Raw genomic sequence first — 25,514 nt, forward strand, 5'->3', positions numbered from 1 at the left:
TGATGAAATTTTCTAGTTGATGACCTTTTTTTTGGTTACCTAGTTCCTCCTAAATATTACTCAGTCACAACTTAACAATCCAATCCGCCATCGCATCTTCACCTAATCTTTCAATGCACCGTATTCCGGGGTAATATTGATCACTTTTTTCAATATTTTTCGATTATTTTTTCTGTTAAGGGGAATGTGGCATGTTTCAAACTTTAAAAACCAGTACTGGACACCTATGAACGTAAACATGGTTGCAGGAATTTCTGGACTACTTTGAATTTGATTTAAAAAATCGATTTCGTCGCTGTTCAGGAATTGATGCTTAGGGGTTATGTACATTGATCAGTCTCCATTTTGACGGTTTTAAAGAGTTTTCTTGATCATAAAGGATGCAAAACACCTTCATAATTGTTAACAAATTTTAATTTATCAATTTTACCTTGTTTTTTTGACGTTGTATTTCAAAAACATTTATAATCGAAAAAAAACAATGATGCTGCATACACAGCAAATTTTTTTTGGGTGTAAACCAGCAAAACTTTGCTGGTTTTTGTCCCGCTGACATTCCAGCAAAATTTACAGCAATTTCATTTGCTGTAAAAAACAGCGAACGTTAATGCTGGTTTCCAGCAATTCAAATTGCTGGAAAATCAGCAATCCAGATTGCTGGAAACCAGCTATTTCTTTCAACACAACCGGCAGTATTTAGTATGAAATTTATATTTCAATTCAAAATTAATGTTTAATATTGGCTGTGCATATAATTAGCAATAATAACAATTATTTTCTCCCATTTTCAATAAGGGATTTATTTATTTTCAAAAAAAAACCTTTCTTTTCACAACTTTCCAACACCGGCTCTGGGGTGGCCGCTTTGTGCCAAAGTGTTGAATATCCGCCACCTGTGAAAATAGTTTTGATTAGTATCTTCTATGGAATATCTACCTGTACAATAAAAACTTACCCTTGACTTGATGCCTAGTTGCTAGAATATACAGGAAAATAATAATAATTATATTAATCTAACCAAAATTCGTAAAATGCAGTCTCACCTTGCTTCAGCGTACGAAAACAAACAGACTCCAATTTGACAACTCGATTGCTGATTTTCCAGCAAACTAGATCAATTGCTGGAAAGTCCAGCAATTTCAAAACCGATTGCTGATTTTTCAGCAAAATAGAAAGGAACACAACTGAATGCTGAAAAATCCAGCAATTAGAAAACCGATTGCTGGTTTCCAGCAAAATTTTGGATTGCTGAACGTTTCCAGCAATTTTGTACATCTAGGGGAGGAATTTATAATAATTTCTAAATAGTTTAAGCTTCAAAATGCAACTGAAATTTTACCTTTACACATTCCATTTGGCCCTCCCACTATTTCCATTTTCAGTTTTTCTTCAAAGTTAATCATTTGATAGGATTTCTATCCATTTGCCCAATAAGGGCTTAATCTTGGAAAATGTCCTTACATTTTAAATATCAAAAATTTATCAAATGATTATACAAATAGCATTATAACGACACATTTACACGCATTTTCCCATGACCAAATTTTGATCGTATCACCCTTTATACAAAGAATAAAAGTTGTTCTTTCACATTCAACCACCCGTTTGCTTCTAAATACTTTTTGGTATCATCAGGAGAGCTGTTTGTTAGTAAGCTTTGGCAAAATAGATATTTTAATATTATGAAATTTCATTTTTCTAACAGAAAACAATTGCAAACACAAACCATATTTTCTCTTTTGGATACTTAATTAATAGGCTTTCAATCGTAAAAAAACAGTTTTCAAAAATTCAAACTAAAGGGTGATACGGTCAAAATTTGGTCAAGGGAATACGCGTGTAAATCGGTGAAATCGTTTATTTAAAAATCAAATTAAATTTCTTTTTCAAGTTTAATTAGTATAAAATTCAGGAAAAATATTCAGTTAGGCTTCCGCTTTTCCAAATCCGAATTGCCGGGCCTTAAGCTTAACCCCTGCCATCAGATTTTGTACAGCCACCTTGTCCACCTTTTTCGCCGCAGAAAGCCAGTTTGCTTTGAATTGCTGCTCGTCCTTAGCAGTTTTTTTGGTCTTCTTTAGGTTCCGCTTGACAATAGCCCAGTATTTCTCAATTGGGCGGAGCTCTGACGTGTTGGGAGGTTTCTTGTTCTTGGAAACCACCTGCACGTTGTTGACGGCGTACCGTAATGGAAAGATGCCAAATCCGGCCAAAACAGTGCGAAACAACCATATTTCTTCAGGAAAGGCAGCAGACGTTTATTCAAACACTTTTTCACGTAAATTTCTTGGTTGACAGTCCCGGAAGCTATGAAAATGCTGCTTTTCAAGCCACAGGTACATATAGCTTGCCAAACCAGATATTTCTACGCGAACTTTGACAGTTTCATGTGCTTGAAAATATCTGCTACCTTTCCCCTTCCTTTTGCAGTATAAAACTCCTGTCCCAGAAGCTGCTTGTAGTCCGTTTTGACGTAGGTTTCGTCGTCCATTACCACGCAGTCAAACTTCGTCAGCATCGTCGTGTACAGCCTCCGGGATCGCGCTTTGGCCGTCGTATTTTGTTTATCATCGCGATTTGGAGTCACTTCCTTCTTGTAAGTCGATAGTCCGGCTCGTTTTTTGGATCGAAGCACGGTTGTAGACGATACACCCAGCTTATTTGCGGCATATCGGAGAGAGAGGTTAGGGTTTCGCTTGAAACTACCGGCAACTCTCTTTGTCGTCTCAGCGGCTTCCGGTTTTCGATTTCCCCCCGATCCAGACTTCCTGGCTGTCGACAAACGTTCCCCAAACACTTTAATTACATTTGTAACGGTTGATTTGGCAACTTTGAGCGATTTTGCCAGCTTGGAGTGCGAGTAGCTCGGATTTTCGCAATGCGCGAGCAAAATTTTGATACGCTGCTCTTCTTCCTTGAACGGAATTTTGACAACTGAAGAGTGAATTCCAAAATCAAAATAGGAGCAATATTCTACACACACACCTTCAAAATGAGGGATGTTCAGGTTTTTTAAATGCAAAATTAAAAGACATACGTCAAGTATATATTGACCAAATTTTGACCGTATAACCCTTTAGAGACTAAGTTATTGATGATAATGTATAAAAATTTATTGATGGTCATAGATACCCCGGTGTTCAAGTAACCCCATTTTACGGTTACCAAATAAATTTTAAAATTTTAAAACTTAAAAACTTTGTCAATGTCTGGAATTTGTCTGGAAGAAATGACAAACATCTGGAAGTCTGGATTTCAATAAAAAGTCTAGTGAGAGGTCAAAAAGCCTGGTAGATCCAGACAAAATCGGGAAGGTTGACATCACTGGTGTTACTACCGAACCGAACCGAACCCGTATCTCGAATTTCGCTTGTAACTAAAAGCAAAAAATCACTTACTCGTCGTCTCGTATCTCAAAAAACTCTGTATGTTGGGGCACTCGTAAGTCGAGGTACCACTGTATTTAAACTTAAACGTCATTGAATGGTCCTTTAGAATTCACAAAATGAGTTGAAATTTAACATGGGCTGTAGGCTAAGGAAAGATTGCAGCCCCCAAGATTTTCAATACGGAATACACACTAGACCGCTGCAAGCTTTGTATGGAAACTTCAAATTCTTAAATTTTTACGCCTCCCATAACTTTTTTTGGTTGTTTTTGCTGCCAGAAATAGCAATATTTTTTTATTAAGCGATCCATCCAGTCCTGAATTAGCGCAACGAGTTTTAATTTTGTATGGAAATTTGTATGGGAAAACAAAATTTTTCATTCAAAAATCGCCAGAGATTTTCTGAAAGTTCCAAAAAATAAAACTTTGGATGAAAAATGTTCCTTGATTCTTGCGGTACATTTCTTGCGAACAAAGCACAAACCTGAATTGTACCCCAGAAAAGATATTCAATGTTATATAAAATTTTTGTTTTCTAAATTCATTATTTTAATTATATCGTTTTTGACTGCTTGTTTGAAAGCTGTGAAACAGTAGGATGGAATTAAAAAATCTCAAAAAACTGCTTTGCATCGCCAGAAAATTTATTGATTAATATAACCTTTGCCATAACATTTCATGAAATTATTAACAGCTCTAGCAAGCAAAGTCTGCTATTTTTGAATACTTTTCAATGGATTCAGATTTCTTATTTTGAAATTGTTATAACTTTTTCCATGAAATTCTTAGCTGCTTGTCATGTAAGCAAAAAATGAAGCTTAAGAATAGTCAAAACCAAAAATTAAAGACCGACTTCATTTCAAGCTTATTTGAATTTTCTGGATGATTTAATGTGCAAAAATTTCTTCTTCCATACAAATTTCCATGTAAAATTGAAACGCATTGCGCTAACTCAGGAATCAACCAAATCATCTCAAATTTTACACTGATGCTTGGGGACCCAAAAGGCATCGAAAAAACATATGGGAGCAAAAAGTCATTTTTTGCAGCGGTCTAATACACACCCCTATATTTGGATCATCATAAATTACATATATACGGAATTGTGTGATTTGAAAATTCCCTCATATTTCAGAAATTTCAACCATGTCTTAGGCATCTCAGAAAATTTAAAAGACTTTAGGCCTTTAGGTTTACCATAAGAAAGTAGTCGTTACATGCAACATGTTGTTTTTTTTTAATATGATTAAAAACTGTTTTCCAGCTATCTTCAAATTCTAGCAACACCCTTCTGGCTTCCATGAAAATTCCTGGTCAATATGGATGATATCACGAGAGGAATAAAAAAGCGAATCTCCGCCTATCGACAATATTTTTCCTTCCGGAAATCGTATAAAACCATCATAAATTATTCCGGCTGCAATGGGCAGTATTTTCGCTCTTTTCCGGACCAGGGAATCCCGCCGGGATCAAAGCCAGCAACAGACGGACCTTGATTTTAGGTAAACTTCGATACGATACGATAGCCATAGTACATATTGAATCAGTGTCCTCACTTTGTTAGCCTGTTGAATGTACCGGAAATATAAAACACAGACAGACAGAAAGACAGACCAGGAGACACGGCGAGGTTGGGGTTGGGGACTGTAAAGGTCCAGGAAATGGCCAAATGGACCGAATGGCTGAAAAATGGAGCCGACCGACTAATGGGCCGTTAAACAAGCACATAATCATATGGACATGTGCTTTTGTCGAACTGTAGTAACACCATCAAGTCAACAAAGATACGGTGTGCCGGGAGTTTTCCACACCCACGCCCCACCATCTCGTCACGAAGATGAGGGTCACTGGGGAAAGGTACCAAGTCACGAAAGGTTCTCGTTGATTAATGGTACTGCTTTTGTATCTGGGACGGGCGTTTGATCGCTCAAATCTGTTATCCGATTTGGGACGCAGAAATCGCTAGTATTTTAAAACTGATTAGAAGTTTTTATGTTTTTTATTTTATTTTTTTCAGGAAGGAATTTATGTGAAATATTTAGTACCTGTTTTATAAAGAAACTCAAAAAGTTTTCAACGAATTAAACGAACCCACAAAAACATTCAAAGTAGATCTTTTATCTGAAGATTTTGTATATTTAATTTAAATTATAATTTATTTCAGAATAATCTGGGTCAAGAAATAATTTTTATATACTAAGGGCCTGCAGGAACCTGATTTGAACTAAATTCAAGAATAATCTGAACTTTTTGAAGCAGCTTTTCGGGAAAGGTTGCACTTAACAGCTATATTCGTTTCATATGTCACGTTCAATAATTTTTCTTTGCTAAACTATGTACACAACAAACGCTCTATGTTCAAACAGATTTGCTCCGGAATGCTCTGAGCAGGCTTGGCAAAAGTCATCGTCATGAGGCGTGAAGCTGTGACTGTGAAGCCTCTTGGTCCGTCAAACTCAATTGACTGTTCCTTAACGACCAGTCACTTCGTTTGCCAGTCATTCATTCCCCATTCATTTGAAGCTAAAATAATAACCTAGTCAAGCAATCGCATTCAAACGACCGATGACGAAAAAGAAACGCATTTATTATTATTGTTGCTCCTGCCAGCAAGCTCGTTTTCAGTTTTTTATTGCTATTGTTGCTCTCTGCCAGCAAGTCGTTCAATTAGTTGTGCAGCAGTGCTTTATCCGTCATGCGAGTAGTGAGGCTCCGTCAATTGAGAACAGTGCCAGTCGTTTGATGAAACAAAACTAGTCGGGTCAAGCGTGACGGGCGAAATTTACCATCACTGGCTCTGAGAATCGCAAAAACTTACGAGAAGATCCGGCCATTGCATATAGGAAAACGGAAATTCTGTATCAGTGATTACAACAGAAGAAATTTAAGTGAATCTAAATTAAGATTAGTTTTTCAGTACACTGAAAAGTGTTTCTTTCGCAGATTATTCATAAAGTTTGCTGATTCAATTTTGGAATTTGATTTTAGGCTCTCGTCGTTGTTTCACATAAACAATGCAAGAGTTATTTTTTCAATTGCAGCAAAGATTGAACTTTGGGAATAAACTAACGAAAATTTTGATCGATATTTATACGCAAAGTGTGAATTACTTAATATTCACAAGCTTCATTCTCAGGTTTTTTTTCCATATTTTACGTGCTGCTGACATTTTCTTTCGAAGATCGTTCACTTTACGTTGAACCAATTAATTACAATTTTTTTTGCAAATCACTTAGCAAGGTTGATCCTTTGCCGGGTTTAATTATCGCTACGTTTCCAATTTTTTGGTTCGCACCCAACCGAAAGAATCTGAAAATTGAAGCGGACAACTTTTCACAAATGTTTGTCTCCAATTTTCTGTTGAATATCGATGGCATAGGCAACCTTGATCATTTTTTAAAAGCCTTTAGTGGAGCTAGGCAATGTCGCCTCTAGATGGCGTAATTACTTTGCGAAAAATCATTCGAATTTTCTTCGAAGTCTCCTCTCTGCTAGTTTGTGCTTATACCTTCACCGGCACAAGGCACAGTTTTCAATAAGTGCTGCTTCTAAATGCTACTGTCTCGATGTGATTCTCGTGTAATAACAAAAACTGCACAATTTGAAGGATATCTTAATAGACAATAATCAATACTATCATTCTTAGCCCTTGTTTTGGTAGTAAATGATTTTCCAAATTTTTATGAAATTATTTTATCGGCTATATCGGTGAATTTTTAATATTTGAGAAAGAATATTTAAGAATTGAAAGATTATAGACGGATAGAAGATTAGAATAAAGTGAAAGATGTTGAAAATTAGCGGACGAGTTATTATAATTTGAAAAAAACATCTTTCACCTTATTAATTACATTAGACAAGTTCGTATCCGTCTATAAATAATCAATACTATCATTCTTAGCGCTTATTTTGGTAGTAAAAGATTTTCTTAATCTTTTGGAACAAATGAGAAATCATAATTTTTACCGCACAAATAATGACACTATTTTAATAAGTCCATTCCTGCTTAATAAACACGAAAACAGAGCAGCAAATTAAGTGCTATTGGGAAAAACATTACTAAAAACTTTAATAATTTCAACTTGTTTTCTTTTATTCAACTGACAAGGAAGTTATGACGTTAAAAGATGATTTATATAGTACTGCATTACACTATCTATTTCAAAGCCAGTTCAATACGACACATTCAAAAATCACTTTTTCGTACAGAAGATGTTCACCCCAAAAAAATAATACTTTTGACCTTTGATGATTGGAAAATTAAAATTCGAAGAGCAGAAAATTCTTTATTTTGTCAATAACCGAAGTACGATTCCCTATATAAAAGATTGGGTAAGTTGCCCTTGACTTTCAGATTAGTTTAATCTAGCAATACTTTTTTTTCTAAATATTTCACCACTATACGGTAGTGTAATGTATGACCACTGACCACACTGACATGACACTTAGAACAAAAATTCAACCATTTTCTGTCTAATTTTTTGTTGTCAGATTTTGTAGGTTCGCAATACCGACGGCAGGTGGTGAACCTAAAAAAATTGACAAAAAATGCCCTGTAGGAAAAATGGTCCTGTTTAGTATGTATGTATGTATGTATGTAGATAATCCACCATGAGTGCACGGATTCACCGCAGTTTCGCCAACGTATGCGCTAAACTGCATTCTTTAGATTATAAGTTCGGCCAATCTTCAATGCAAATTAGCACATACCCGACACCATGGCTTCGTGTAAACTGTCATGTAATGAATGAGTTTCGTGTATGTCTTATTTGTAGAACGAGCAAACAGTTTCGCAACCGTATAAAATTCATAACATTCTCAATGTTAAGAATCTTCGACAGGTATTCCGCATGCGTGTAGATACCTGCCCAGCTGGCAACTGATTGAACGTTCTTATATAATATAATCAATAAATGAAATTGTTATACAACACAATAACCTCACCTTTATACCAAACTTACCTCAAGGCACACTAAGCTTACCTTTAGCTGTAACCTACCTTAATCAGTATCATAACCATATTTATATCCATCTGATCTGAAATGAATTTTTTTTAAAGTATTAAAAAATTGCGATGCAAAATATTTGGAACAAAATATCGAAAATGATAGATTCATTTTAAGTACAAAAAATAATATCAGTAAACATGACCACGTCCTACTTTAAATAATTCAAGAAAATTGTATTGTTAAAATAAATGAATAAACAAATTGTTATAACAAATGTTTACATTATGTTGGCGATGTACATGCTGTAGGAAATAAACAATTAAATCACATGGAATTCAGACGTTAATTGCGATATAAATAAATAGTAAACAGTGAGATGCGAGAAAACAGAATCTGCACAATTTTTTAGTGTACTTATAACTGAAACTGCAAATTCCATCAATATCTGAAAATAAAAGAATCCGGTGCTGAGGTGAATATTTCAGGCAATGTCCAAGTCGATAGCTGGAAATTTAATAAATCACGATATTTTATCATGAAAAATTAAAAAAAAATCCAACAACAAGCCATACAAAACCATGAGCGGCTCGAACTCACATAAGGGGGACTCAAATTGGCGTCCCAGTTTGTTTGAAAAATGAAGATCCTTATCGATGTTCCTAAAATATTGCATGTAAAACAAACTAAATTTGTCGCTGCATCTAGAAAAGCCCAGTGTGGACTTGAATTGATCGTTAAAATAGTTAAAATATTATAGGTCGAGATATTTTTTTATTTAGCAGTTGGGTGAAAGTATATGGAATTAAGTTTAATAAAAGTATGATTGTTACAGAGATATGGGTTTTAATGAGCCCTTAAGTTGAGCATACTGAAGAAAAATTATTATTGGGATGGTTAAGAAAATTATACATGTGAAATTTAAAAAATGGTAAAGTTAATATGTATAATAAAATATTGAATAATGCTTTTTCAACCAATCACGTATGTTCATGACAATAACCTGAAAGAATAATTTTTGAGTATTAATTTTGAAATGAAATATTAATTAATGATAGAACCACGAGAGAAAACCTATAATCTAGAAAATGTTTTATGATCGAAATTTCAAATTTCAAATTATATAGATAAATTTAAACAAGATAAAAGTAAGAAGATAACCAATTATCTAACTTTAATTAGTAAGCTTTGATCAGCATCAATGGTAGTCCTCCGTTTGTAGCACAGCCAAAAGCAGCAGGTTACTGGCTATCGATATCATTTGACGAAGCAATATTGAACGAATTTCAAATGAAAATGAATTTAGGAGCAATTTTAGTTTTTTTTCGTAAAATTCTGCTGAAATTATGTTATGAAAAATTATTCATAATTATTGTTCGACTCTCGCGCCCTTCAGTAAGTGATTGATTATAATCAATCAATAATTATTAACAAGCTATGCAAATGAATGGTAAAGCCTTTTTACTACGACTACTTGTGCTGGTGAACAAGAAAAGAAAATATGACCGAAGGCTTCATTCCTTCAGTCGGATGCCTTTAATATATTAAAATTTACATGCAGGTATACCACACGTTAAAAATACTCAATGGATGAATAAGAACTCAATGGAAAAAAATCTCAAAATCAGAAACATTAATTTCTAATTGGAAATGCCTCACCGGGTTTGTCGTCCAACTCTCCAAAAAAACAGGCTGCCTGCCTACTGTGCTCTTGATGATGATGACGATGATGATGGCTGCCTCAACGTGTACGAACATGTTCTGACTGCTGCTGGTATTGAAGCCAATCCGTCACAACTTCTTTTATTTTTCAGCTCAACTTGAGATGGCTTCTCACTTTTTTTAAGTTTTCTCAGCGACATTTGTTTATTGGCTTTTCTCAACAATCAATTTACATAAAATGTACACTTTTTATGCTGTTGCTTAGTTCGAAAACACTTAGGTACTTATGTAGTTTTTCATTCCCATTCCCACCATTCTCTTTTCTTCCGGGGTACATATTGATTCACAACCAAATTTACACATTTCAATCAGATTTTCTCTATTTCACTCAATTTATATTAAAACACTTTTCATACGGATTCCTTTATTATTTTCACAATAAATTCCAATGAAACATCATTTTTATAAGCCCGCATAACCGATACTTTCCGCTTTTACGCCCGGGGGAGGAAAGATACGTTCTGATCGCGTCGAGAGCATAGCGCGTTGCCGCTGCCCTGTAGGAAAAATGGTCCAGTTTAGTCCGATTATATCGTAGAAATTGCGAGTTTTATTTTTTAAATTGGGTGGCAGTCCCTAACTAGGATAGCATTTCTTCAAGTCAATCGATGCGCAATCTGGAATCGACATTGCGTACTGTTGGAAAAATTATCCAGAAAACGAAATCGAGTGTCCAGTCAGTATGGTCAGTGGTATGACTATGTGCCCAACATTGGTCGTAATTTCTAGTCAGCAACAAATCACTTGCCTAGCTAGACGTTAAAAAGCGACAATGAATGGATGCCAGATAGTAGCTTAGCTACCACACATAACCGTTTCATTCTTGCCGCTTATTTTTTCCCGATCGAAATTTAATTATGTAAAAGATGATGGCCAGCCAGACGAAGTCGACTGGTTCGTTAATCAGTTCTGTTTCTTCCCAAAATTTATGAGACGAATTTCTTTTATTTGGGTTGGAATTTGGAGCAATGACATCTTTGGTCGTAAAAAAAATAACCATCTGTTTTGCACGAGAATTTTTGATAACAACACACGATTAGTACATCAAAAAGATTTTTTCCCAAGCAACGTAATCTAGAAAACGAAAAACAGAAAAAAAAAAACAAACTCGTGATTTGTTCAAGCTACTCCAACAGAAAGTCATTAGCAAAATCGGTTTTGACACGCGCCTTTTAAAAATAAACGCACCTCTCAGAATTGGATTTATAAGGCGTATTTAAATATATTTATGATCAACTTTTTTTAAATTAAACCCATACCAAAGATATCATTCATTTGAGGGCATACTCAAACGAGCATTCATGAATGATGTCATCATTGTAAACACGAATCAGGAAATCTGGAAAATTTTATCATGGCCAGAATAAATAAACAAAATGTCTCGAAACACCCGAAAAAACTGCGGGTAGGGCTTTAATTAATTTATGACCGGTTCTAGAACTTTTATTTAGAAAGTGAACCGTCTACACTGTAATAAAATTTTATTGAAGAATAGCTATGAATATTGATCAATTTTCTTAAAAAAAATTGATGATAATATTGAAGCGATAGAAAACATCGATCACCCTTAATGCATTCAAATGTAGTTCAGCTTTATTGATACAAGCAATACCAGATTAGATGTTCCAGCATTAGAGTTTCGTTTAGATCTAGAGACGTAATGTGTTAGCATTATTTTGTAAGACTCAATAAAACTATTTTAAAAACAAAACATAAAAACAAATAAAAATGTAATTCTTAAATTAATTTTCTTTCAGTGTTGACGAAATTTGTGTCAGTAGATTAATGTTTGATATTTTAATTGATGGAACTTGACTGTTTTTGGGTGATGTTTTGGCTGCTCTGCATTTCAATGTTTAGATAACATTTAGTTGATACCGATGGTTTGATTGGTTCGGATCATCGTCGGAGGGAAATGCTGAGATGAATCGCATATTACGACTTAACATTTTGTTGACTATCGTCTTCGAGTTTGTGAATCTTAGCCATGGATTTGTTGGATTTTCGATGAAATACGGTAAGGATAATTAAAATTAAATTTTGAATCTATTCTAATTACAAAATTTTTAGATGTCGTTCTAGATCAACTGTGGTCCAAGCTGCATAAGTCAAAACCGTTGGAATTTGTTCAGCTGGAAGGCGAAAAAACCCCGGACCAGTTACTTAAAATCTATGATGGTGATGATTGTGATAGAGTTTGCAATAGTTCCGAACCGGCTCGGATTTGTACCTTCTCGTGGATAGCCGAGACATACTCTGCCATGGGATCGTAAGTATTGAAGAGAATTGACATTACAATTTCTTATCTCGCGTGTGAAAACATAAATGTAATTCACTTAACCGTTGGAACAAACCGTACCGTTTTTCGTAACACCTAAAATATTTAAAACACTAACTGAGGAAAGTAGTATAAAGCATGACCATAAGAGTGGCTCAAATGAACCGACTAAATATTGAGAAAATTATGCGCTGCAGGCTAATATTGATCTTAGGCCTAGTACAAGGTACCATGCCAAATTTGGGCCACATCGGACCACATGAAGAGGTCGCTCAACGAGCCTTAAGTTTGTGTGGGATTATGAGACATGTTGTTCAGAAGGATCATGAAAAATTACTTTTTCTTCAATATTTTTGGATTCCTTGAGCCGATTTCTATTGAAGAAGGGGTAGGAAAACAAGAAGAACAATTTGAAAAATATGTTGATATTTACTTTTCATATGAGGTGAAATATCTCAGTTCTTTGTAGTACAATTTTAACGAAAATTATATTAAAATATAGCCATGAGACAGGTTTAAATGTGTTAAAATTACCAGTGGTTATGCAATTTCTATTAAAATTGCCAAAAATTATTCCTTCGCGAAAAAGTTTTTCGTTATACAAATGTTGGAAGAGTCTGTAGTTATTTCAGCAAAAAATGGGATTTAAGATGTGGATATAATCCACAACCATGGCCATAGAAACGGGGAGGGGGAGGGTTGTTAAATCCCCTCCATGAAGGTTCATGAACGTCTCACGAGATGTTTTACTGAAAATTCTTCATCAGAGTTTTTGATACGAGAGTAAAAATATTGATTCAGACCCAAGATAAAAGCCTCAAAAACTAATCAAGGAAAGAAGAATGATACAAATTTTCAAAAATTCTCTCCCCTTCTAAAATAAGGTAAAAAAAGATTTATTCTCAATGATTTATATCAAATTTGAGTCTAGAACTGTAGAAGCTGTTTTATCCGATTTCAAATGTACTTAGTATATCTTATTCAGTCCAAATTTATTTGTAAATTATTCTGTACTCAACCAATAACATGTAACTTAGAATTATTGTTTGGACACGAGTATGAGTTCCATAGATTTGAAAATAAATAAATAATGGAGGGTAAGGAGTTAGAGTTATAATTTCAAAATAATTTTACAACTGGGTTGATGATCATCTTTGTTTGTTGGCTTCTCGATTTAAAAATGGAATGTGAACATTATTGTAACAAATATATCACTAGACAGTAAAACCAAAACAAAAGTCTCATTGAAAACTCAACTACAAAAACACGATGCAACTTCACAATTTTCAATAAAAGTTGGGAACAAAATTAAGAAAATTCAAATTTACTAGTTTTCATGTTATCGACATAAACAATTTAAAACAAAAATTTGGCTATTCATAGATTCTAATCGAACTTTTCCAATCGATTCATTTTAATTGAAAATTATCCGAAAGATTCAGATTTCAGATTTAAAATTGAGAGTTGGAATTATGATTAAAATTAGTTTTGTTATCAGAAACAAGATTTGGAATCAAAATTTAAATTTAGAAACCTGTAATATAGATTTTATTCGCATTGGATATTCGAAGCTCATAATAAAACATTAATATGAATTGAGAATATAAAAAAAATCAACTCTAAAAAGAACAATTTTGTTGAGAATTTAAAAAAAATACAATTCTATTGAGATAGCATAAGGTTGCCAGAATTTTTTCAGCACGTATCCGGGCCGGACAAACCGGGCAATTTTTTTATAAAAACCTGGCAAATCCGGGCATTTGATTTCAAAACTGACGACCGTAAATCCGGGCAACATCCGGGCAAATTTTCTCAAAACCTTGAAAATACTCAAATAAAATCAAGAAAAAAAAAATTTTTTTTTTCATTAAAACTTATCGATGGACTTTAAATCGTATTTTTGGCTTAAAAAAAACTTTTCATGATTATTTTAAAGAAACTTGCTCAACAAATTTCGTTTTGAAGACGTTTGTTGTTTTTTTTTCTATGATTTTCCAAATAAAGTGGCATTTTTCAATGAAATCCGGGCAACCGGGCCGTGCCGAATTGTTCACAATTTTTTTACAAAATATCCGGACAAACCCGGATAAAACCGAGCAATCTGGCAACCTTAAGATAGCAGGCTTACATTTCTGATCGAAAATTAAAAATTCAAAATTCAAGAGCTACTGTTTTCAAAATAAAAAAAAATACATTTTATAATCGGCTAAGGGCAAATCCAAAATCAAACGCCACAGCTACAAGTCTTGATTAAGTAGCCAAAATGTGTACAACATTTACCATTTTAAGGGCTTGTGATATAGCTCAGTTGGCAAGTCTGTTGTCTCCTGAGCCGATGTCCGCGAGTTCGAGCCCAAGAGTAAATATCGAACACAGTTGTACCGGATAGTTTTTCAATAACGATCCGCCAACTGTAACGTTGATAATGTCGCGAATGCCATAAATATGGTAAAACGACTATAATCGAAACAAAAAAAAATAACCATTTTAAGAAAAAAAAAAATCCCTGAAAATCAAAACCACTTCAAAGATCCATTGTCCATCATCTTGTAATTGAAAAAAAAATGTCTGTAGCGAAGTCTAAATATGAAGTTTCGAAAATCATCAGCTGAGGATTTACTATGATGAAATGAGTCTTTTTAATGCGACAATTTCTGATTCTGCCTCGGACTTCATATTTGCTACGTTAATTGTATAAAATCCTTAAAAGTGTAGCCTTTAAAAATTGCTGACAAATTGCTTAATACGTCCTGATTTGAACCAATCCTTTATGTGTTTACTCTCCTTATAGACCTTTTATATTGTTAAAGATTTGATTGTGCATTTTGAACCAAATTTTAGGATTTTTTGGGAAGTTTATGATAATTGTAAGGAGAACTCTCTTAGTCAAAAAACAAAAGTACATCACCTTAAGAACTTATTGATAGATTATCGTGCACCTTAAATTACATTTCTGTGTAGCAGTTGGATTTGGTGCACAATTCAGCTTTAAAAAGTTCTATGAAAAATGTCAACAAACACACCCTCCCCCCTCACCTCCCTCCCCTCCCCACCGCTTCCCACCTGCTTTTTTGGTTTTCATTCAAAAACATTTATAATTGTTAGATGGACAATGATGTTGTATTAGACTGAGTCGATTCGAGGTCATTTTTGAATTTCTCAAGCCCTGGGGTCTTAAAAGCTTCGTTTTGGTTCAAAACTCATCCATGATTTTTTGCCGAATTTTTAAGTAACGTTTACATGAATGAATTTGAAGTTTTATGTTTGAATGGGAAAATTGAATATTTTGTTCTGAAAATCAACATCATTTTTATTTCTTCTGTGGAACCGGGCCTGCTTCTGGTTTTTGTGTTCAAATTTACTCATGTAAACGTTACTTTAAAACTCTGCAAAAAATCATGGATAAGTTTTGAACCAAACCGAAGCTTTTAAGACCCCAGGTCTTGATAAATTTAAAAATAACCACACATCGACTCTGTCTAATGTTGCATACATGTAGGGGCGAAAATTCTAAACATTTCTTGAAAATTGTAGCTACAAAAACAAATGAAACTTTACCTTGATACGATGCGCTAAGCCCTTCAATATTTTTAATTAAAATATGCTTTTCAATAGGGTTTCTAGCTATTTATCCTATGCAGGCTTACTCTTGAAAAATGTCCCAAAATTTTAAAATACCAAAAGTTTATCACAAGATAACCATTAAAATAACACTTAAACTGTACATAAACAAGGAAAATTTTTATCTGTTTGAAATTCAATTCATGGGCTTTCAAATGTAGAAATATTTTTCAGATATTTTTTTTAATTTATACTATGTTATTGATGATTATGTGGAAAGATTTCATGTTGATCAAATTACCACGGTGATCAAATGACCCCAGTTTAAGGTACTTTTACAAAACTGTCTCTGTTTCGCATTAGAAGAATTTAATGATGCTAAAATAATTCAAATTATTTCGACTTTTCAGTCAACTCTTCACATTTTTACAACTGAGATTGAAACAATTTTGACAGATGATTTATTGAATAGTGTAGGATACAGATGAACAATAGCAGAAATGAAAAGTATGAAATAATGATTAAACATTTTGATCGATATAAACATGGAAATGAATGGTTCTAGTTGAGTGTGTAAAAGGCCTTTTTAGAATCGGTTAGAATATAGAAAGAAAGGAGGTAATAAAAATGTTCGTGAAGCATCAGTTCATTAACGAATTTTGGCAGTAACGAACGTTTTCCAAGTGTTTGTCCGGAAGACGCCTTAGAAGGATCCGACAATGGCACAGTCATGGCTCCCCGGATTAAGTGAGTATCTTCCGCGTAAAAAGTGTGATGTGTTTATGAAAAGTGAAGTGAGAAGAGGTGAATCAAATTTAATTTGAATGAAACCGTAGAAGCTTTCCGATTTCCGATTAAAAAAATAGCAAGCCAAATTATTTGAAAAAAAAAACTAGATCCAAGATGGTAATTTTGAAAATAGGACTTCGATGAGAAGGCGGAGATCCTAGTAAATGATGATAAGGAAAAAATAAAAAGATATTTCATATGTAAAGGAACTTCGATGGGAAGGCGAAGCTTCTGAAAAAAAAAACAAAATGAAAATTAAAATTGAAAACAAAGATTATTGAATAACACCTACTGGACTTCGATGGGAAGGCGAAGTTCTTTGAATACGATATTTGACTTCGATGAGAAGGCGAAGTTGAATTATTGATTAGCTGTGGAATTTCGATGAGAAGGCGGAATTCTAAATTACAAAATATGAGAATTGAAAAAAAAAACAAAATAAAAATGGATGGCTTCTAAGATTTCTCTCAAGGATTTAGATAGAAAAAAAACCGATGAAAAGAGGACGTTGAATTATTCATTAGCTGTGGAATTTCGATGGGAAGGCGGAATTCTAAATTACAAAAATAAGATAATTGAATAAAAAGAGAAAATAAAACGGAAGGCTTCAAAGATTTCTTTCAAGAGTTTCAAATTCAAGGATTTAGATAGGAAAAAAAAAGTTTGAGATAAAAATCATTTAAAAAAAGGATGTGCCATAAAACTGATTTATAGTGGAGAAAAAAATTACAAACTTTGATTCAATATATCTTTAAGTTATTGAAAAAAAAAAAAACAAATGACAATGAAATTATAAATTTAAAACTAGGAACAATTGAACAAAAAAAAAGCAAATTCCAAAAAGTGGAGATAAAATAAAACATGAAAACGAAATCCATAAGTTCACATAGTGAGAGATAATAAATTAGAAATTAAAATTAAAAAAAAAAGAAAAAAAATTAAATCTTGATATTATGTGATGAGAAAACTTTGAATTATATAAACGTAACCAAACAAAAAATCAGTTAAAAATAAACTTAAATGAAAATGAAAAGTAAGAATTAATATGGAAAAAAAATCAGCGACAAGATAGAACAAAACATACCAAAATTTGAGAAATAAATTTTCAAATAGAATCTAAAACAATCAGAAAAACACATGGTTAAAAAAACTGAAATGAATTATAAAATTATCAAGGACAGTTAAATAGAAAATTGTCAAAAAAAGATAATATAAATCAAGCATTGATCAAGGCAGTAGCAAGAAAAAACTGTGGAATGGTACGGAGAGAAAAAAAATGTTCCAAATATTGGATTACAAAGCATCAAAAATTGTTTAAATTGAAACGTCACTGAAAAATTAATTGAAAATTAATAATCAAAAAAAAAAAAGAAAGATAGAAATTTAAATAAGCGGTGCAATGCAAAAAAAAAGTTGAAAAACAGGAAAAAATATTATGCTACAGAATCGAATAATCATAAAAAAACATGATGAGAGAGAATTATTAAAAATTGTTCAAGACGGTAAATAGAGAAAAACGAGATTGTGAAATTACCAATAGAACAAAAAAAAAATCATCAAAGGAGAAATCTAAAATAAGTTATGATTTCTTCAAAACAGTAAGATAGAAACACATAACTGAAATTGTGAATTTGTATGATAATAAGAAACAGTCCAAATATTTGATGACAAAGGAAAAAGAATGGTTGAAATTGAAACTTTACTCAAAACAAAAATTAATCCAAAATGCCAAAAAAACAGCGATGAAAAATATTATGAGACAGAATCGGTGAGGATAAATTCAAAATAAATTAAAAATTGTTAAAGATGATAAAATAGAAAAAAACGGAATCGTAAAATTAAGTGATGAGAAACGAAAAAACAGAGAAAACTTTTAAATAAATTTTAAATTGTTCAAGACCGTATGGTAAAAAGAAAAGTTTATGAGGAGAAACAAAAAAAGTTAAAAACTGCTAAACATTTGATAACCAAAAAAAAATTGTTGATCTATAATAAAACAAAAAAATCGATAATAAATAATCCAAATCTGAAAAAATGCAATAATTTTTTTCAATATTTACCAAAAAAATGGCATTGAGAAAAATATTAAAAGATAGAATTTAATGGTGAGAGAAAATTTTAAATGAATTATAAATTGTTCAAGATGGTAAAGTAGAACAAACGGAATTAAAAAGAGAGAAAATATTAATAAAAATGTGAACTCTTCTAAATGATAATAAGAAAAACAAACCTAAATAGTGAAATTGTATGATGAGAAAAAAAAACAGTCCCAAATATTCGATGACAAAGATAAAAAACATTGGTTGAAATTAAAATAAAAGAATTTCGATTCAAGAATTAAAATATAAAATTAAGAATGAGCCACAATACATTAAGTCAGAGTACAGGTCACTTTTAAGCATATAATTCAGATATATCGATTAAACTTAGTTTGAAATCAATTTTATAAAAGAAAATATTGCTTCCATAATTACGTCTTGGGATAAATTAGAAAAAATATATATTCATGGACTTGAATGTAATGAAAATAGAGCCACATAGTTAGGCATAATTGAATTGAATTAAAATCATCGGTTAAGAATTGAAAGAATCAAATTTTCTGTTCCATAGTTCTTATTGGGATTTGAGATGGAACAGAAATTCACACTACAAACAGAAGACAAATAGTTTTTCAGTTGATAGAACCCAAAATTCATAAAAAAAAAAAATAAAAAATACCGTTTCATGTTGAACCTTGCTCAAATTATAATTCTGATTTGAGATTTAAATAATTATTCTCAACTTTTGATTTCCATTGAGATTTTGAAAAAGATTCTAGATAAACACAATTTTCAATAAAGAACTTCATAAATAAGAAAGGTTAGCAGAAATTCGTGTGCAACATAAATATAAAAATTGGATACCATCGAAAGAAATAGCATGTTTCTCTTGACTTTTATTTAAATAAGAAGCAGTCTTAGTATCATCAAAGCGTAAACTTTTAAAGAGTAGGGGCGAAGGAGATTGTAGGATACAGATGAACAATAGCAGAAATGAAAAGTATGAAATAATGATTAAACATTTTGATCGATATAAACATGGAAATGAATGGTTCTAGTTGAGTGTACAAAAGGCCTTTTTAGAATCGGTTAGAATATAGAAAGAAAGGAGGAAATAAAAATGTTCGTGAAGCATCAGTTCATTAACGAATTTTGGCAGTAACGAACGTTTTCCAAGTGTTTGTCCGGAAGACGCCTTAGAAGGATCCGACAAATAGTACGGTACATTTTACATTTTCTGTGGTCAAAATCTTTTATTAATTTTTTTTCCTTATGTGCCGTTATGCAGTTTTGTTCAGTAATCAAAACAAACAAACCAGATCTAAAAGTTTGAAGTTTATGAGATTTGAAACTAGCACGGGGCCCCCAGAAGTATAAATTAATTCAGGATATATATCATTCTTTTTTAAATAATACACACACATTCAGCTAATTAAAAATATTTTTTCCAACTTTTATTCTAGCGTTCCAAAAATGTAATCAATAATCTGAATTTAATTTTTTTTTAATTCAGATTCGAAGCTTGCTTTCTGAAAAGTATTAAAATTTGATTTCATATTAAGAATACATACGAGTTTTTAAATATGTGGCTACTTAACAATATTAAAACTCTACACCAGGCTTCCGAAAAGTACAGCTTTGCTATGACAGCCTTTTTCTTGCCAAACAAACTGTCTCGGTTTTCCTTACCACTCGGTTCGCTGCTGTACCGTCGGTAACGAATCGTAATGCTTCGGCTACATCGCACACGTGCGAGAACCCAGACTGTATCTGAACAATCTGCTCAAAGCATGCGTTGCCGAAAGTGTTGTGCTTTAAGCTGTAGCGAACCCAACCGACAGTTCGGTTTTCATCCCTTCATGCCTCCTGTTTCGAAAATAATTTCATCCTAACTGTCGGCTGCAGGGCGTGACAGTTTTTGCAGGACTGTCACGGGTGACTGTCATGCCCATACCGTACCCATGCCCGATCGTATGCGCTGCTGCTCGGTTCCGAATAGATCGAACGAGCCATCTATTCGCACCGAGCAGCAGCATACGATCGGCGCGTAACGCGATGTGTGGTGCCGGCGCAGGTTAGGCGAAAAGGGAAGGGGAGGGTGATTGGGGTGATTACCACCCGCAGTAGCTTCAAGCAAAAGGAAAATTCATACGTTCGTTCGAAATTAACTCGGCCCGAGCGAATCTCGGCTACAGTCGGACGGAATAAGTAGTACTGTCATGCGAAATTCAACGCATTGAAAACTGTCACGAAGATAATCCCAAAACTGTCACGAAGCTTAAAAAATTTTCATACCCACGAACTAACTCTCGCACGGGGTAAAACTAGGCCTCGCTGTACATCGCACGACCGCTCCTTTTAAAACTGTCGGGGAAGAAATATTCGGGAAGCTTTCACCGAGGTGCATGTGCGACTTTCGCAAGAATACTGTCGTTCGTCAGTACTTTTCGGAAGCCTGCTCTACACACTACATTTTCAATACTGATTTTTAGTTCCTGTTTTTTTAAATACAAGTCCGATTATGAATTCTTATCTGGATGACTGATCAGAATTCTGAGCTCTGAAATTTTAATTAGACTTTAGAATTTTTGATTTTTTGATTTACTTACCATGATCTGGTATTTTTATCTTTCAACAGATTTTGAATCGTTTTTTGTGTATAGTTTAAATTTTTTCATCCAAATTTTTTTTAAATCAAACTTTTGAATCAAGGCAATTGAATGATTCCCTGCAATTCAACCACGGAGCATAAATTTCAGGTTTCAAATTTCCTGCAAAGGATCGGCAAAATGGGTCGTCCAAATGAAATGTTCATTGTTTTTAGAATATCGATATTATAACGCATTGGATTTGAATGAAAATTGTTACACGGAAGTGTCAAGAGATGATAGATATCAGGGAATAAAATTTTGTGTAAGGGGTGGAAGGGGCAAAACGAATTATCAATAGTTACTGTTCAGTGTTTTTTATATATCAAGACGAAATAATTGAAGCACGAGAGTTGTAAAGGACGAGAAATTAATTCCTACTCCTCCTTGAACAACCGATTGTTTTGATACGCCCTCCCTGCTTTTTGATGAGGAAAAATAAACGAATTCAACTTAAAACACACAAAACTCACTAATCTTTCATAACATTCATTCGCCAATTTGGTTCTAAAGTAAGTTTCAATATGAAAATTTATACATTTTTTTTGACTCATCGCAATTTCTAAACAATGGAATATACAAAATCAAAATAAATTTCAGCAAGTGTTGAATTTATTTTAAAAGCTACATATCTATAGGTGTACATTTAGAAACCAAGATGGTTTTACGATTATCACATGATTTATTGCTTTGAAATAAATACCATCTCACTCTACTAAAAATGGTAAATCCAAAACAAAATTATTAAAAATAACGGCAAAAATATAGAAATTTTTCAGTGATTTTCATGAAACATGAAACTCAATAAAATGTAAACAAAATAAATGACACGGTTCAATGCATTCAAAGGCATTCCTTTTGCAAAATTAAAGTGGCTTCAATACTAAATGAAATGGGCTCCCATACACTATCAATGTGAAAACGATCCAAATATGTAGATTAGTTTCGTAGCATTTTTCATCAAACTACACCAACTTCCAAATTGAGGCAAGAGGTTTACAAAATGAATATAAAAACGCGACAACTAAATCAATTTGGAAATTTACTTACTTACTTAATGATCCCGCGCCGATCCTCCGGTGCATAGGGCCGTGGTAAAAGACCTCCACTGTTGACGATCCGGAGCCAGCGTCTTCACCTGGTCCCAGTCAAGATTCTCGTCGACAGTTCGGATTTCAGCGGCTAGGCTTCGCCGCCACGAATTTCTGGGTCTGCCTCTTCTTCGATGACCTTCAGGATTCCAATCTAGCGCCTCTCTGCAAATCTCGTTTTCATCTCTTCGCAGCGTGTGCCCAATCCATCTCCACTTACGTTCCCGAATCTCGATTTCTAGCGCCTTTTGATGACACCGGCGATGTAGTTCCTCATTCGAGATCCAGTTGCCAGGCCACCAAGCGCGGATGATATTCCGCAGGCAGCGGTTTACAAATACTTGCAGTTTTCGCGTCGTTACCGCATATGTGCACCAAGTTTCGCACCCGTACAGCAATACGGATTTGACGTTTGAGTTGAAGATTCGGATTTTTGTTCGTAGATAGATCTGGCGTGACCGCCAGATGTTTCGGAGACTCGCAAACGCAAATCGGGCCTTTCTGATCCGTGTTTCGATGTCTTTTCGGGTACCACCATCAGGCGTAATCTGGCTACCAAGATACTGGAAGCACTCCACTTTCTCAACTTGTTGCCCAGCTACCATGAAACTGGAGGGATTTCCTGTGTTGATCTCCATCGACTTGGTCTTTCCGACATTGACTTTGAGACCTGCTGCCTTGGAACTTTCGGTGAGGTCGTCGAGTTTGCTCTGCATATCTGGCTGTGTTTGGGCGAGCAAAACAATATCGTCAGCCAGGTCAAGGTCGTTCAGTTGCTCCATTGTTGAAGGATTCCACGGCAATCCTCGGTTCGGTGCACAGTCAATCGATCCAATCAGAATCTCATCCATTACGATTAGAAAAAGTAGCGGTGATAGAATACATCCTTGTCTCACTCCAGCAGTTACCGGGATTGGTTCGGACAAGACACCGTCGTGCAAGACCTTGCACGAAAATGCCTCATACTGTGCTTCGATGAGATGGACTAGTTTCTCTGGGACCCCTCGTCGCCTTAGAGCCGCCCAGATGTTTTCATGGTTAAGTCGGTCGAATGCTTTTTCGAAATCAACGAACACCAGCAGAAGAGAGTCCTGAAATTCGTTGATTTGTTCCAGTATGATTCGTAGCGTTGTGATGTGGTCCACACATGATCGTCGAGATCGGAATCCAGCTTGTTGCCGTCGGAGTGTAGCGTCTATTTTCTCCTGGATCCTGTTCAGAATCACTTTGCAGAGTACTTTGAGGGTTGTACAGATCAACGTTATGCCTCGCCAGTTACCGCACTCTGTCAGGTCTCCTTTCTTCGGGACCTTTACGAGGATACCCTGCATCCAGTCGGCCGGGAATGTTGCAGTATCCCAGATGTCAGCGAAAAGACGGTGCAACATTTGTGCTGATAGGGCAGGGTCGGCTTTCAGCATTTCAGCAGGGATGCAATCGATCCCAGGTGCTTTGTTGGATTTCATGTTTTTGATTGCCGCTTCTATTTCAGCCAGCGAAGGCGCTTCCGAGTTGACGCCATTTATGCGACTTACTGTTGGCGCTTCGAGCTGCAGATTCTGTTGGCCATCGCTATTCGTGACTCGGAAGAGTTGTTCGAAGTGCTCAGTCCATCGTTTGAGCTGATCTGTTCGATCGGTCAATAACTGACCTGCTCGGTCTTTTAGCGGCATTCTTGCATTAGTCCTTGCACCACTGAGGCGGCGAGAAATGTCATAAAGTAATCGGATATCTCCATTGGCGGCGGCTCTTTCTCCCTCTTCGGCTAGGGAGTTTGTCCAGGCTCTCTTGTCTCGTAAGCGGGCGGCTGCTTTGGCTGACCCGGTACATGCCTGCTCAATTCCGACTTTCGCCTTTCTCCGATCGTCGACCATCCTCCAAGTTTCATCCGACATCCATTCACTCCTTCTTCCACAAACTTTACCGAGAGTACCATGGCTCGTCGTGATAAAGGCATTCTTGATTCCACACCACTGTTCTTCGACTGTTCCGTCTGTCGGCAGCTCCGAGGCTCGGGATTTTAGCTGTTCAACGTATGCCCTTTTCACCTCTGGATTCTCCAACCGGCGGACGTCGTATCGACACCCGACTTTCTCCTCGCGCCGTTGGACACGTGCAACTCTCAGTCGTATCTCGCCAAGGACGAGGTGATGGTCAGATGCAATGTCTGCGCTTCGTTTGTTGCGGACATCAAGAAGGCTCCTTCTCCATTTTCGGCTGATGCAGATGTGGTCAATTTGATTTTCTGTTCGGCCATCTCGGGATACCCAAGTGACCTTATGTGCTGGTCGATGGGGGAAGAGCGATCCACCGATCACCATGTTGTTGTTGCCACAAAATTCTACAAACAGCTCTCCGTTTTCGCTCATCTGTCCTAGGCCATGGCGCCCCATGATGCGCTCAAGGTCTTGATTGTCGGAGCCAATCTTTGCGTTGAAGTCGCCCAAATGGATTTGAATGTCACCCTTCGGAATTCTCTCAACCACGCTGTTCAGTTGACTGTAAAACTGCTCTTTCTCCTGCAAGTCGGCAACGTCAGTTGGCGCATAACACTGGACCCTTGTAAGGTTTCTAACCCGTGTTCTAAATCTGGCTACGATTATTCTTTCGTTTATCGGTTCCCATCTAATGAGGGCCGCGTAGGCCTGCGGGCTTAACAGGAAACCAACTCCTCGTTCCCGAGTAGCATGTTCTCCTCGTATGCCAGAGTAAAGCAGGACTTGCCCGGATTGTGTCTTGTGTTCTCCAGTATTAGGCCAACGGACTTCGCTCAGTCCCAGAATTTCAAGCTTGAGGCGGCTAGCCTCTCTAGCAAGTTGTTCCAGTTTGCCTTGTTGGGCAAGGGTTAAAACATTCCAAGTTCCAATTCGTGTCCGTGTTTTCATGCTAAAAGTCGTCGCCAAAGTTCCAGGTCGGTCATTTCTTTCGGATTCCGTAACAATTTCAAATCGGGAACAGTAGGTTGTTAGCCTAAAGTCCCTATCCCGCGATGGGGCTGCCATCTTGGACTTAGCTGGCGGGAGCCGCATTTCATAAATTCAGCCGCTTGCTG

General features: G+C 35.2%; 2 protein-coding genes across 2 annotated transcripts in view; one reads left to right on the forward strand and one right to left on the reverse strand.

Annotated features, from left to right (window-relative positions):
• Nucleotides 1–5,795, reverse strand: part of LOC129742118 (uncharacterized) — a 32,485-nt gene extending 26,690 nt beyond the window's left edge. Inside the window, exon 1 of the mRNA XM_055733964.1 lies at nucleotides 5,738–5,795. Within this exon, the coding sequence (XP_055589939.1) occupies nucleotides 5,738–5,795 (58 nt within the window). The remainder of the gene's footprint in view (nucleotides 1–5,737) is intronic.
• A 6,184-nt stretch (nucleotides 5,796–11,979) lies between these two features.
• LOC129742119 (uncharacterized) overlaps nucleotides 11,980–25,514 on the forward strand; it is a 60,052-nt gene continuing 46,517 nt past the window's right edge. Inside the window, exons 1-2 of the mRNA XM_055733965.1 lie at nucleotides 11,980–12,073; nucleotides 12,127–12,325. Coding sequence (XP_055589940.1) covers nucleotides 11,980–12,073; nucleotides 12,127–12,325 — 293 coding nt within the window. The remainder of the gene's footprint in view (nucleotides 12,074–12,126; nucleotides 12,326–25,514) is intronic.

Source organism: Uranotaenia lowii, chromosome 2 (genome assembly GCF_029784155.1).
Source record: "Uranotaenia lowii strain MFRU-FL chromosome 2, ASM2978415v1, whole genome shotgun sequence".
Classification (NCBI taxonomy): domain Eukaryota; kingdom Metazoa; phylum Arthropoda; class Insecta; order Diptera; family Culicidae; genus Uranotaenia; species Uranotaenia lowii.